At 42.9% G+C, this 14,710-nt stretch overlaps 1 protein-coding gene across 7 annotated transcripts in view; it reads left to right on the top strand.

Annotated features, from left to right (window-relative positions):
* The window catches only part of utrn (utrophin), a 334,500-nt gene that overhangs the window by 131,869 nt on the left and 187,921 nt on the right, over positions 1-14,710 (top strand). Inside the window, exon 1 of one of the 7 annotated variants that reach the window (XM_042300856.1) lies at positions 1,011-1,791. The exons of the other annotated variants lie outside the window; for them this stretch is intronic. Coding sequence (XP_042156790.1) covers positions 1,648-1,791 — 144 coding nt within the window. The 5' untranslated portion in view covers positions 1,011-1,647. Of the gene's footprint in view, positions 1-1,010; positions 1,792-14,710 lie in introns of those variants that run through there. 7 annotated transcript variants of the gene reach the window in all.

Here is a 14,710-nt window from a genome sequence, read left to right on the forward strand (position 1 = left end):
ACCTCCCCTCTCTTACCTCCCCCTCTTACCTCCCCTCTCTTACCTCCCCTCTCTTACCTCCCCTCTCTTACCTCCCCTCTTTTACCTCCCCTCTCTTACCTTCCCTCTCTTACCTTCCCTCTCTTACCTCCCCTCTCTTACCTCCCCTCTCTTACCTCCCCTCTCTTTCCTCCCCTCTCTTACCTCTCCTCTCTTACCTCCCCTCTCTTACCTCCCCTCTCTTTCCTCCCCTCTCTTACCTCCCCTCTCTTACCTCCCCTCTCTTACCTCCCCTCTCTTACCTCCCCTCTCTTACCTCCCCCTCTTACCTCCCCTCTCTTACCTCCCCTCTCTTACCTTCCCTCTCTTACCTCCCTCTCTTACCTCTCCTCTCTTACCTCCCCTCTCTTTCCTCCCCTCTCTTACCTTCCCTCTCTTACCTCTCCTCTCTTACCTCCCCTCTCTTACCTCCCCTCTCTTTCCTCCCCTCTCTTTCCTCCCCTCTCTTACCTCCCCTCTCTTACCTCCCCTCTCTTACCTCCCCTCTCTTACCTCCCCCTCTTACCTCCCCTCTCTTACCTCCTCTCTTACCTCCCCTCTCTTACCTCCCCTCTCTTACCTCCCCTCTTTTACCTCCCCTCTCTTACCTTCCCTCTCTTACCTCCCCTCTCTTACCTCCCCTCTCTTCTATTCCCTGTCTTCCCTTCCCTCCCTTCCTTTCTCTCTCTCAGCTCCCTGTTCTCATATCAGACTGCTTTCTCATCCCTCTGTATCTGTGCATATTGTTACATCTGGGACACACACACACACACACACACACACTGCTGCTCCTGCTGTGTGCGGGCTGCACGCTGTACATCTCACTTGTGCTCGCTCTCTCCATTGGTGTCTTTCTCTCTCTCTCTCTCTCTCTCTCTCTCTCTCTCTCTCTCTCTCCCTCCCTCCCTCCCTCTTTCTCTCTCTCGTTCCCTCTCTCCCAGTCATTGGTTCCCTCTGGCTGGTCATTGGCTCTCTATGGCTGAAGGAGCTTCTGTCGTCTGTTATCCCAGGTCTACTGATCGCTCTGTCTCTCTCTCTCTCTGTCTCTCACTGTCGTCCGCTCTGAAGGTTTTCCGTGGAGCGCTACAGTCTTTATCTCTGGCTGTCCGCTGTGAGCCGCGATCGGAGAGCAGCTCACCTCTCCTCCAGCAAAACTTCTGCCTCCCACTCTCATTCTTCTTCTCTTTGTTTGCTTATCGGCTGATTTTTCTCCTTTTTGTCCTCTTTGACCCCTGGCTCCTGAAGTGGACCCCAGAGTGACATGTATTTTTGGAGTGGTTTTGTGTACCATGGTTTAAGTGTGTGTGAATGAGAGTCAGTGAGTGTTTCAGCATCGCTTATATGCATGAGCTTGTGTGTGAGGAGGAAGTGTGTGCATGTGTGTGACAAAGTGTGTGTAACTGTGTGTGTATATGTGTGAGAGAGAGAGTGTTTGCTGTGAGAGAGCATGTGACTGACCGTGCACTGTGTGTGTGCCAGTATATCTGCAGGTGCGGGGGCATGCCGATCGCAGCATGTGTGTCAGACAGTGTGTGTAAGTGTGTGTGTTCACGTCACTCCTGCTGTGGTGTGTCTCTGGGAGAAGGAGGAGGAGAGGATATGAGCAGGGTTGGGCAGTGCTAGCGTGCCATGCGGACTCGGAGCAGGCTGCAGACCTGTGGCACGCGTAAAATGATGGCCATGGTCCGTACCTCCCTCCAGAAAGTGGTGGTCTTCCTACACAGGCTCCAGAGAATGGCCATCTCATCCCCACGCTACCACAAACTCTGCAAGGTCAGTCACAGAAAGAAAGAGAGAGGGAGAGCCAGAGAGAGGAAGACTTCTCTCCTCCGCTCTTTCATTCATGCCGTTCGTTCATTTGTTTTGTGTTTTTATTCAGTGTTTAGTTCGTTGTTGTGATGGACTTAATGAGCAGTGTGGATTGGTTTGTTCAACTTGTTGGTTCAGATCATTTTCCAACACTTTTTAGTTGTTTGTCTTCTTCAGAAAATACTTGTTTTATTCATGGAGTTTTATGTTTTTGAATGTCTTTCATCTTGGTGAATGAATACTTTTGTTGGCCTGTTGGTTATTTATTATTATTATTAGATTAGCGGTTCACCAAGTCTCTCCACGTCTATGCCATAGTTGGGATACTTTTGTTCTAATTTGGGACTTGTGTATTTGTGACTCTTGTTGTTGTCAACAGATCCCTCCTGTTATCTGTTTGGGAGAGTGTTGACGGGTGTGGTTGTCACCTCCATAGTGAGTCTGCATATCTCTGGCTGGGTGCGGGACTGATACACTGCTTCAGTGGCACGTCAAGTAATCAGGCTCCGTTTGTGTGTGTGTGTGTGTGTGTGTGTGTGTGTGTGTGTGTGTGTGTGAGCGTGCGCATGCTTGTGTAGTCTTGTCTCTCCGCTGTCAGTTTGAGACGTCTTTTCTGTGGTGTTGTTATTTCAATGAAGGATATATTGTGAGGTTGCGAGTGACAGCTCTAGACAGATGGAGAAGTTGGTTACAGACACACACAGAGCAGCGAGAGGGCAGAGTGCGATGAGAGATGGACCAGCTGCTCAGGTCCTGCTTTAATCCCTCTGAGGATTAGAGCTGCCAGCCACAATCACAAACCTGTGTGTGTGTGTGTGTGTGTGTGTGTGTGTGTGTGTGTGTGTGTGTGTACACACACAGTGGACCCAATTCTCATGATTAAACAGCTGGAATCACGCTTTAAAACGCATTTGTTAGCCTTGGATTTAATGTATCACATAGTTTCTCTCAAGACAAATCCCTTGTCTTCTCTCCCCACCTCTCACTGTCTCTGTCTCACTTCGTCTCTTGCTCTAGATCCCTTTTCTGTCTTTCTATGAGCGATGGTGTGGATTCTCTCTCCTAATATCACATTCACACGGTCAGATCAATCTGTGTGTCAGTCTGTCTCTCTTCATGTGTGACTGACTGACTGAGTGTGTACCTGTAGACTACTGGCCCACAGTCAGCAGAAATACAGAGAAAGTGCTTGAGAGGCAGAGGGAGAGGTGGTTCATACAATGTATTTCCCTCCGTTCGCTCACTAGTTAATTTCCTAGAATAAAGTCATCACTTGCTCTTTGCTCGTTTAACCCACCCTGGGCAGCATCTATCTTAGTTCCATCTCCCTTTCAGCAGGCAGTCTCTCATCACTCCTCACATCGCCCTGAGGAAAACGACTGTGCCCTCATTTACCACCCCCTCTTACCACCATCGCAACACACTTTCCTAACTTCTCCCAACAGGGACCTATGCATTTTGCACTTGACTACCTTCCCTTTGGTGGCATCCGTCGCTTGTTTAATCTCCACTGGGTGGACCCCTTTGTTTTTCAGTCGTTCTGCACACAGTGGGAGAAATCAGTCATTCTACACTTGATTACCCTTCCCTGGGTCGCATCAGTCATTCTGGGCTCGTTGGGCTTCCCCTCGGGAGGTTCAGTCATTCTGGGCTCGTCTGGACTCCCCTGGGCGTGCTCACTGTCTGGCGGTCTGGATCAGTGCTTCCTGATGATGGATGTGCTCTGGGCTCGCTCTCTCTGGGCTTGTCTCGCTGTTACCTTGCTCTCCGGGTCAGGAGATAGCCTGGCCTCGGGGTTGACTGTGCTGGCCAAAACCCTATACCCACAATAACCGATCTATAAATCACCTGCGATGATAAATGTTTGGTCGATGGCATATCCTCATGTACATAGATTAGCTCTGCTCCTATCTCAGGGGTGAACCTCTTGTTCAGTCTGGCCTCCAGCCTCCCAGTGACTATCAGTCCTGTCCTTTTCACCAGTCTTCTTCCTAACACGGTAACACTGTCCACTATTAGTTTAAACCAGGGATGTCAAACTTGTTCTCTCCACAGGCTTAATTTGTTCTTCACTGACAACCGGGGGGCGCAATTAAAATGTCCTATATTTCCTTCGCTTTTGGAATTTTTGATATTCCATGTCTCGTTATCAAGCTGGACAGAGTGAGGAGACTATAGATGACTGTTATCAAGCTGGACAGAGTGAGGAGACTATAGATGACTGTTATCAAGCTGGACAGAGTGAGGAGACTGTAGATGACTGTTATCAAGCTGGACAGAGTGAGGAGACTATAGATGACTATTATCAAGCTGGACAGAGTGAGGAGACTATAGATGACTGTTATCAAGCTGGACAGAGTGAGGAGACTGTAGATGACTATTATCAAGCTGGACAGAGTGAGGAGACTATAGATGACTATTATCAAGCTGGACAGAGTGAGGAGACTATAGATGACTGTTATCAAGCTGGACAGAGTGAAGAGACTATAGATGACTGTTATCAAGCTGGACAGAGTGAGGAGACTATAGATGACTGTTATCAAGCTGGACAGAGTGAAGAGACTATAGATGACTGTTATCAAGCTGGACAGAGTGAGGAGACTATAGATGACTATTATCAAGCTGGACAGAGTGAAGAGACTATAGATGACTGTTATCAAGCTGGACAGAGTGAGGAGACTATAGATGACTATTATCAAGCTGGACAGAGTGAGGAGACTATAGATGACTGTTATCAAGCTGGACAGAGTGAAGAGACTATAGATGACTGTTATCAAGCTGGACAGAGTGAGGAGACTGTCAATGTAGGTCCATTATCATTTCTACATAGTTTTGATTTGGTTTTCATCCTTTCAAGACGGATTGAGATCGTTTTTTAAATTGCTGGATCGGATCTCCTATAGGCCTGCAGAGGAACTACCTGAAAGCAGTTGGACAGAGTAACAGATTACTTAATACTTTTTAGTGTGTGTGTGTTTGTGTGCGTGCGTGTGTTTGTGTTGAGTCCAGGGGATTTGTGCTGGAGAGTGTTGAAGGCCCTAATGGCTATTTTCATTGCACTCAGCTCTGTTCTGTCTGTTTAGTCACTGCCTGGAACGATTCTGAAGGGCACTCCAGTCTCAGGAGAAGTGTCCTCCTACTCTCATTAGATTTGCTGGAAGTGTGTGTGTGTGTGTGTGTGTGTGTGTGTGTGTGTGTGTGTGTGTGTGTGTGTGTGCATTTGTGTGTGTAATGTATACATTTGTGTGTGTAATGTATACATTTGTGTTTTCATGCGCATAAACACACTGGCAGCCCTCTTGAAAATAGCCCAAAACAGCATTTCCTCCAGTTAAGTCTTGTCCCTTTAGTCCCCTAGCCCTATGACTAACACATTGGTCCCTGTCCCTTCTCCACTCACCAACCCACTCAGAGCTACCCTAGGCAGGGTGAGTCAGACTTGGGAACAGAGCACAGTGCCTTTGCTTCTCTGCCCTTGTGCTCCACCAGGACCAGGGGCCTTGGACATTAGCATGCGTTTGCATCAGCAGAGCAGGACCGCAGGTGTGTGGACACGCATCACTCTCCCCAGACTAGGAGCCAGTCCAGGCTGTTTGTCTCTAACACACATTCTTACACACACACACTTCACAATGCAGGCCGACAAAGTGATGAGTTGTGAGAGGAAATGATATGGTAACAAATTCACAAGTTCGGCTAATTTGAATTAATTTAGCAACCCTCAAAAAGCCCCAAGGACAATAACTGGAAACCTAGCACCATTACCCACATCAATGGTAAATCACCTGATCTTCCGGTATTTCAAAATGAATGGCTCTAATAACTGAAAATTCATCTTTGATTTGAACCATCACTCAAGTCATAGATGTAAGGCATTAGAATTAGAGGTTGACCGATTATGATTTTCCAACGCCGATACCGATACCAATTATTGGATCACCAAAAAAGCCGATACCGATTAATCAGACTATTTAAAAAAAAAAAATTTGTGTTGTAATAATGACAATTACAACAATACTGAATTAACACTTATTTTAATTTAATATAAAACATCAATAAAATCAATTTAGCCTCAAATAAATAATGAATTTGGTTTAAATAATGCAAAAACAAAGTGTTGGAGAAGAAAGTAATGTGTGCCATGTAAGAAAGCTAACGTTTAAGTTCCTTGCTCAGAACATGAGAACATATGAAAGTTGGTGGTTTCTTTTAACATGAGACTTCAATATTCCAAGGTAAGAGGTTTTAGGTCGTAGTTAATATCGTATTTATAGGACTATTTCTCTCTATACCATTTGTATTTCATATACATTTGACTATTGGATGTTCTTATAGGTACTATAGTATTGCCAGTGTAACAGTATAGCTTCCGTCCACCTCCTCGCCCCTACCTGGGCTCGAACCAGGAACACATCGACAACAACCACACTCGAAGCGTCGTTACCCATCGCTCCACAAAAGCTGTGGCCCTCGCAGCGCAAGGGGAATAACTACTCCAAATCTAAAAGCGAGTGACGTTTGAAACAGTATTAGCGCACACCCAGCTAACTAGCTAGCCATTTCACATTGGTTACACCAGCCATTAGGCTGATAGGCTTGAAGTCATAAACAGTGCTGTGCTTGCGAAGAGCTGCTGGCAAAACGCACAAAAGTGCTGTTTGAATGAATGATTACGGGCCTGCTGCTTCTCTGTCAGACTGCTCTATCAAATCAGACTTAATTATAACATAATAACACACAGAAATACGAGCCTTTGCTCATTAATATGATTGAATCCGGAAACTATCATTTCGAAAACAAAACGTTTATTATTTAAGTGAAATACGGAACCGTTCGGTATTTTGTCTAACGGGTGGCATCCCTAAGTCTAAATATTCTTGTTACATTGCACAACCTTCAATGTATGTCATAATTACGTAAAATTCTGCCAAATTAGTTCGCAATGAGCCAGGCAGCCCAAACTGTTTCATATACCCTGACTCTGCGTGCAATGAACGCAAGAGAAATGACACAATTTCACCTGGTTAATATTGCCTGCTAAACTGGATTAGTAGTTATAACTAGTGATTATGATTGATTGTTTTTTATAATCTAGTTTAATGCTAGCTAGCAATTTACCTTGGCTTCTACTGCATTCGTGTAACCCTAACCCTAACCCACAGTTCCTAGGCAGTCATTGAAAATAAGAATGTGTTCTTAACTGACTTGCCTAGTTAAATAAAAGGTATTCATTTTTTAAAATAATAATCGGAAATTGGCGCTCCAAAATACCGATTTCCGATTGTTATGAAAACTTGAAATCGTCCCTAATTAATCTGCCATTCCGATTAATCGGTCGACTCTAATCAGAATGGAGTGAGATGAAAATAATGAAGTGATATGGAGAGAATGTAAATGGAATTGAATGCTTGATATTTCAATGAGTAGTAAAGGAATGTATTCATTCACATACAGGTAGCTTTAATACATTATGAAGAGCTTGTATGATAGGGTCTATTGTATAAAGTACATTAATGGTAATGGTAGCTAGTGGCCCATACACATGCTAAAGGCATATATTTATTTCCCTCATTGCTGAAAGCAGGATGAGAGCCTGTGTTCGTTGGGAGAGAAACCGAGAGAACAGGGTCTAATTCAGAACGGCTCATGTTAAAGCCATTATCATGCTCTTATCTTCTACAGATTTTCAAAAACAGCAACATCCTATTTTCTCCTGCTATTTCTCCTCCAAGCGCCGTCTGTCGTTTACTTGCACTTGTCGTGGAAATTTTTAACATTGACACTCAAAGTCAATCTTAAATGAATCATTGTTTAATTGTCAGCGCGCTGAAGAGGTTCCAACCAACTCAATGCACCATAGTACACATGTCTGTTAGAAAATTCTGCCGGGGCTGTCCCACCAGTTGTCTTATATACAGCTATACACAGACAAATTATACTTGCAAGATTTAGCATAATGAATTAATCATTACCATTTTGTTTCATTCATGTGACCGACCAATACTGGTTCATAACATGTGACATACCAATACCTCACGAGGCTTCTTCTCTCTAAGCTGAGACCTTGAAACTGAGATCTCTTTCATTTGTTCTCAAAACACGGTCTTTCGTTCTCAAAACACAGTCTGGGCATACTGTCAAATTGCAGCTGCTGATAGTGAGGATTTTTACAGTCAGCCATTTGCATGAACACAGAAATTGGTTTATAGAACAGCATATGAATAGAACACAGAAATGGGTTTATAGAACAGCATATGAATAGAACACAGAAGTGAGTTCTAAGAATATTAATAGTTCTAAAAATAGCACAAACATTCAAATTTTCCCTACACACTGTTTCACCGAACCTCAACATTTTTCTTGATGTTCCTCCCTCCCATTGAGGCAGTAATGGCTATTATCTGTCCAGTAGAACAGAAGACTGTGAGGTTGCATTAAGCTTCTTGGCCCAGGCTCATACTAATGGCTGAGTGTTTTGTTTCAAGTAGAGCACTCAGCGGTCTCATCCACCCCTCAGTCCTTCTCTCTGCTAGTATACCTAACATACAGTGCATGCACTGAGCTGTATGGATGGGTCTGGTTTCCTGAGAATGAGGAAGATCAGGAGAGTATGAAGACAGAATGTGAGCGAGAGGCATGGAAGGGACATGACAAAGACCGAGTGTGTCTTGAGAGAGACAAACACAGCGATATAATTAAGCAATGAGCCTGAGGAGGTGTGGTATATGGCCAAAATACCACAGCTAAGGGCTGTTCTTATGCACGACGCAACACACGACGAGTGCCTGGATACAGCCCTTAGCCGTGCTATATTTGCCATATACCACAAACACCCGAGGTGCCCTATTGTGATTATAAACTGGTTACCAACATAATTAGAGCAGTAAAAATAAATGTTTTGTCATACCCGTGGTATACAGTCTGATATACCATGCCTGTCAGCCAATCAGCATTCAGGGCTCGAACCACCCAGTTTATAATGGACTTTCTAGATAAATAGAAAGATGGGCGTTCTGAAGGCAGGACATAAAGACAGAGAGAGACTGAGACGGAGAGAGAGAATACACTGCCCTGCTCCTCCTCTTCCCCTCACTCTACATACAGTATGTGAAGGCTTTTATCTCAGTGAGGGTCCAGTAGTAATGTCCATTACTGTAGTCCAGCTGAACATATTATACTGCATTAGGGATTTAGTCTAAATCAGAAGCAATGAGGAGTCAAAGTGATGGCAAACTGTATTGTTGGAATGGATGAAAGCAGTAGTAGATTTTACAGAGATTAGACACACACACACACTGTTTTTCGGGGCGGCAGGTAGCCTAGTGGTTAGAGCACCAGTAACCGAGCGGACAAGGTAACAATCTGTCGTTCTGCCCCTGAACAAGGCAGTTGACCCACTGTTCCTAGACCAGTTAACCCACTGTTCCCCGGTAGGCCGTCATTGAAAATAACAATTTGTTCTAAACTGATTTGCCTAGTTAAATAAAGGTAAAAATGTAACATGTAAAAAAAAAAGAAATTGTCCTATGTTTATTTATTGCCTTTGTTTTCCTGGTCTCTCTTATGGTGAAGGAGAGGCAGGTGGTCATTGGTCATATTTTGGGAGGACACATTTCTGGTACCACCGGGTATTCTAGTTCCATTATCCATTTTGGGCAGGAGTTTGACAAGAATGATTTATCACTAGGGCTGTTGCGGTGACACTATTACCTACACACCGGAAGTCATGAGTCATGACCGCAGTAAAATTCCATGTGACCGTTGAGTCACGCTAATCTCCTTTTATGCAACATGTGTTGGTGGTGTATTATTGTGCACACTAGATGGACTGGTTACCTTACGCTACACTCCAACATGTATAACCATGAGTCTGGACAGAACGTATAGCCTTAGACCATGCTGTTGATTCATTGATTGTGCAGGGTGGCTTACAGTTAGTCAACAATTAGTATTTGATTTTGAACAGCCTAGTAATAGGACATTTTTTTAAACATTTTCATAATTAATTTAGCATATTTCAATTGGTTTCCCAAATGAACTACTGGGTAGCTGCAGGAACCAGGTTGGAGAGCCCATGGCATAGAGTTTGGGCGGAACATCACCTTTCTGGCAGCGAGAGCATGCTCCTCAAACAGTGGTTGATGCGTGCAGTGAAATAAGTGGTGTTGTATTTATTTCTCAGCTGGTCATATTATGCTCCGCTATAAAACTGAAGTAGCCTACCAGACCGGCGGGAAAGCCAGAGTCCTCCAATCCCTATTGGAGTGCATACAGATGTCTTTTTCCCCTCCCCCTGTTCCTAACCATTTGACAATGGACTAAATCAAAACACATTTTATATATTAGTAAAGACGAGGTTAAATTGAGAATAGTCTGATGAGTGAAAATCAGTTGATGAGAGAACAGCTGTGCAGCCTGAGGCAAGGAACAGAACACAAGCTTGTTCTGCTTCTTTCTCAAATCAATAGCAGATAGTCGCTCCATGCAGCCCATTGATGTTTTGATTTCTAAGACATTCTAAGGTTTGTTTCATTCACAAATAAAGTTGCCAAATAACTCTAAATCTGCCATATAGGACCTGCTTCAAGTGATCACTTTTACTCTTGATATAGCCTCTTCATATGCGCACTCGCTCTGTAATGGGAAAAATATCCTTAGGCCAACTCATATTCTGTTCTTCTAAAATACATTTTCTTCATAGCATGTTTTTTTTAGACCTGATTAAAATAAATAATGGAGTTATTGTGATGGTGTATATTAAAATGATTTATTAGACTTTTTAAATGTAGATGTTCCCAAGGCGCAGATCAGCAGCTTGTATGTGTGGAGGCCTGGAGATGCTAAACGTGTTTGTTAATTAACGGTCAATTACCGTGAGACCGGCAGACTTTTGCATGACAATAAATTGCTGACAAAATGTAATGACCGCCACGGCCCAAGGGAGTGGTAATGTTCTCCTCTCTCTCTTCACTCTCTGCCAGGGTGAGTTCCAGGAAACAAACAAGTGAAAAAAAGAGGGAAATCATTTTTCTATTCCTTCTATTCCTGGCTTGTGATGTCCCAGGAAACTAGCTGAGAATACAGTCCCTGCCTGCTTGCCACCCTGTTGATATCTGCTGCAGCACACACAGGCAGGCAACTCTATGGGCTATGAGTCAGCACAGGAGAGTGTGTGTGTGTGTGTGTGTGTGTGTGTGTGTGTGTGTGTGTGTGTGTGTGTGTGTGTGTGTGTGTGTGTGTGTGTGTGTGTGTGTGTGTGTGTGTGATTAATAATCCCTCCTATATTAGTGCTGAGCGATTAACCAAAATGTACAGTGCCGTTCAAACGTTTGGGGTCACTTAGAAATGCCCTTGTTTTTGAAAGAAAAGCTCATTTTTTTGTCCATTAAAGTAACATGAAATTGATCAGAAATACAGTGTAGACATTGTTAATGTTGTAAATGAATAACAATGTCTACACTGTATTGCTGATCAATTTGATGTTATTTTAATGGACAAAAAATGAGCTTTTCTTTCAAAAACAAGGGCATTTCTAAGTGACCCCAAACGTTTGAACGGTAGCGTATATTTTTGGAGGGGGGCTAGTAAACAACTAATTTACCGACGCCGGTTAAATGAGTTGAAGTCCATTTAGTTCTGTGTGTTTTGTGAGCCCAACGCAACGTTTCACTAGAGAGAAATTAAACAATTCAGGAGAGAAATGAAGTCAAGAACTATATGGGACGCTGGGCTGAAGGGAGGTAGTTTTCATTAAGCAAATATTCAACCTAGTTCAGTGCCGAAAAGTGGTACTCAACTACATTGACACAGTCCACATACGCCGCCACATTAGGTTAGAAACACACAGTCCACATACGCCGCCACATTAGGTTAGAAACACACAGTCCACATACGCCACCACATTAGGTTAGAAACACACAGTCCACATACGCCGCCACATTAGGTTAGAAACACACAGTCCACATACGCCGCCACATTAGGTTAGAAACACACAGTCCACATACGCCGCCACATTAGGTTAGAAACACACAGTCCACATACGCCGCCACATTAGGTTAGAAACACACAGTCCACATACGCCACCACATTAGGTTAGAAACACACAGTCCACATACGCCGCCACATTAGGTTAGAAACACACAGTCCACATACGCCGCCACATTAGGTTAGAAACACACAGTCCACATACGCCGCCACATTAGGTTAGAAACACACAGTCCACATACGCCACCACATTAGGTTAGAAACACACAGTCCACATACACCACCACATTAGGTTAGAAACACACAGTCCACATACGCCACCACATTAGGTTAGAAACACACAGTCCACATACGCCACCACATTAGGTTAGAAACACACAGTCCACATACGCCGCCACATTAGGTTAGAAACACACAGTCCACATACGCCGCCACATTAGGTTAGAAACACACAGTCCACATACGCCACCACATTAGGTTAGAAACACACAGTCCACATACGCCACCACATTAGGTTAGAAACACACAGTCCACATACGCCACCACATTAGGTTAGAAACACACAGTCCACATACGCCACCACATTAGGTTAGAAACACACAGTCCACATACGCCACCACATTAGGTTAGAAACACACAGTCCACATACGCCGCCACATTAGGTTAGAAACACACAGTCCACATACGCCGCTGCATTAGAGAGGAGTGAACACAACACAACGACGAGAGAGAGCGATAGAAACAGTTTGTGAAATGATGCCTTATTTACTTTGAATCATTAGTAAAAGGATTTTCAGCCAGCTTTGCAGTATACTTAAGCAGGCTAGTCTAGGATGACTGAAGACTGAGGAGAACAGCTATAACATTAGATGGTTGTCGACTACAGTCTGAGCAGAGATGAGATGATGACTTTAAGGAATGAAAAATGATAAAGTCATCAAATAAAAGTAAATAATGTACACAACTGAAATATTATATTTCTTATTTTTTTTGTATCTTTTATTTTTTTAAATTTTCGAAGGCACTTATTCATGTTTTTTAAACATTACTTTTTATTAAAGAGCACATAAAGAACATGTACCACACATACACAACTTATATTTGCTGTCTTTACTAAGGAGCGGAGTTACATTCACATGTTAAGGGTACATTAAGGCTGTATAGAGCAAATATTTCAAGAGTCTGAATAAGTATACAATTTGGATTAAGTCACACAAAAACAACAGAAACAAACAAAAAGCCCATAAATGACAGAATAAGACCTGTACGATATGACAGGAACTCTGACCAGACACCTTCATACCTGTCTATGTTGCAAGATTGATGTAATTCTCTCCATGTCAGCAAGTTCCCCGCATAGACCTAACCACGTATCTTTTGAAGGTGCATGTTCATTTTTCCAGCGTTTTGTTACACTTTTCCTTGCTGCTGAAAGATGCTCTATCAATTTAAGTGAAGAGTATTAGAGTGTATCCACAGGAACAATACCTAGGAGATAACATGGGTCTGGTTGAATATGAATGCCTGTGATGTCCTGAATAACATGGAGAATTTCAAACCAAAAAGACTGGATTTTCAGACATTTCCAAAATACCTGTGATAAAGTACATATTTGTCCACACCTAGCCTCGGACACGTAGCTGATATTACTTTTTCCCTTTTCCCGGCAGGGTAGCCTAGTGGTTAGAGCGTTGGACTAGTAACCGGAAGGTTGCAAGTTCAAACCCCCGAGCTGACAAGATACAAATCTGTCGTTCTGCCCTTGAACAGGCAGTTAACCCACTGTTCCTAGGTTGTCATTGAAAATAAGAATTTGTTCTTAACTGACTTGCCTAGTTAAATAAAGGTTAAATCAAATTAAAAAATGAAAAGATTATCAGGGCTCATGAAAAAACTATGTAGTACTTTGAATTGAAACTCCCTTGTTTGGTTATATGTAGTGGCTTTATATAGTGTCTCCACATGTTCCCTCAGTTCCCTGTTCTCCTCTGATATCTGATCCTGTAATTCAACCTGCCATGAGTTCCTAAGATGATCTAATTATCTTAAGGTAATATGTAAGGGAATATGTAAGGGAATGTTAAGGATATTGTGCTAAAATATTGAAATGGTTCCAATGTTTTCCCCTTGATAAAGTGATTCAATCATCTCGTTAATAGGCGTAATCGTCTCAGTAATGTTTTTGTAACGGTCCTTTTTTAACAATTAATTGACTTACTTGAAGGTACCTATAAAAAATTGTTTGGGATGTAATGAATTCCTCCTGGATTTATTTAAATGATTAAAAAAATGTAAAGCCCCCTCTCTTCTCATTCTCAAAATCCTTGGGACATAGTAGCAGGGAGAAAGGCTGGGTTATGAAATATAGGCGAGTGTCTAGAAATGCCATTTTTCAGTTTATATTGGCGTTGAACCTCTCTCCATGTCTTCAATGAAGTGTAATAATTGGGGTTTGTTTAATCCTGTCAATAGAAATCGGGTCTGCTATAAAGACAATACAATGTAAAGGCATATCTCAATATTGACTCTCAATTTCAAGCCATGACAAATCCTTTGGTTGTTGAATCTGTGATGCTATGTGATTAAGTTGTGCTACCCAGTAATATGATTTAAGGTTAGGGATACCAAGCCCACCTAATTCTTTGAACAGCTGTAGTTATTTTTATAACTAATTTGAGCTTTTTTATTTTGCCATGAAAATGTGCCTATTGCTGCATTTAGGCGAGTACAGGTTTTAGCAGGGATTTTAACAGAAGGCATTGAAAACAGACAGAACAGTCTTGGTAAGACATTCATTTTCACTGAAGCAACACGACCTGCTAGAGATATAGGGAGGGGCATCCAACGGTCTAGATCTACAGTGGTTTTACTAATCACGGGGGGGGGGTACTTGAGGGTG

The sequence above is a fragment of the Oncorhynchus tshawytscha genome, linkage group LG18, assembly GCF_018296145.1.
Source record: "Oncorhynchus tshawytscha isolate Ot180627B linkage group LG18, Otsh_v2.0, whole genome shotgun sequence".
NCBI classification, from domain to species: domain Eukaryota; kingdom Metazoa; phylum Chordata; class Actinopteri; order Salmoniformes; family Salmonidae; genus Oncorhynchus; species Oncorhynchus tshawytscha.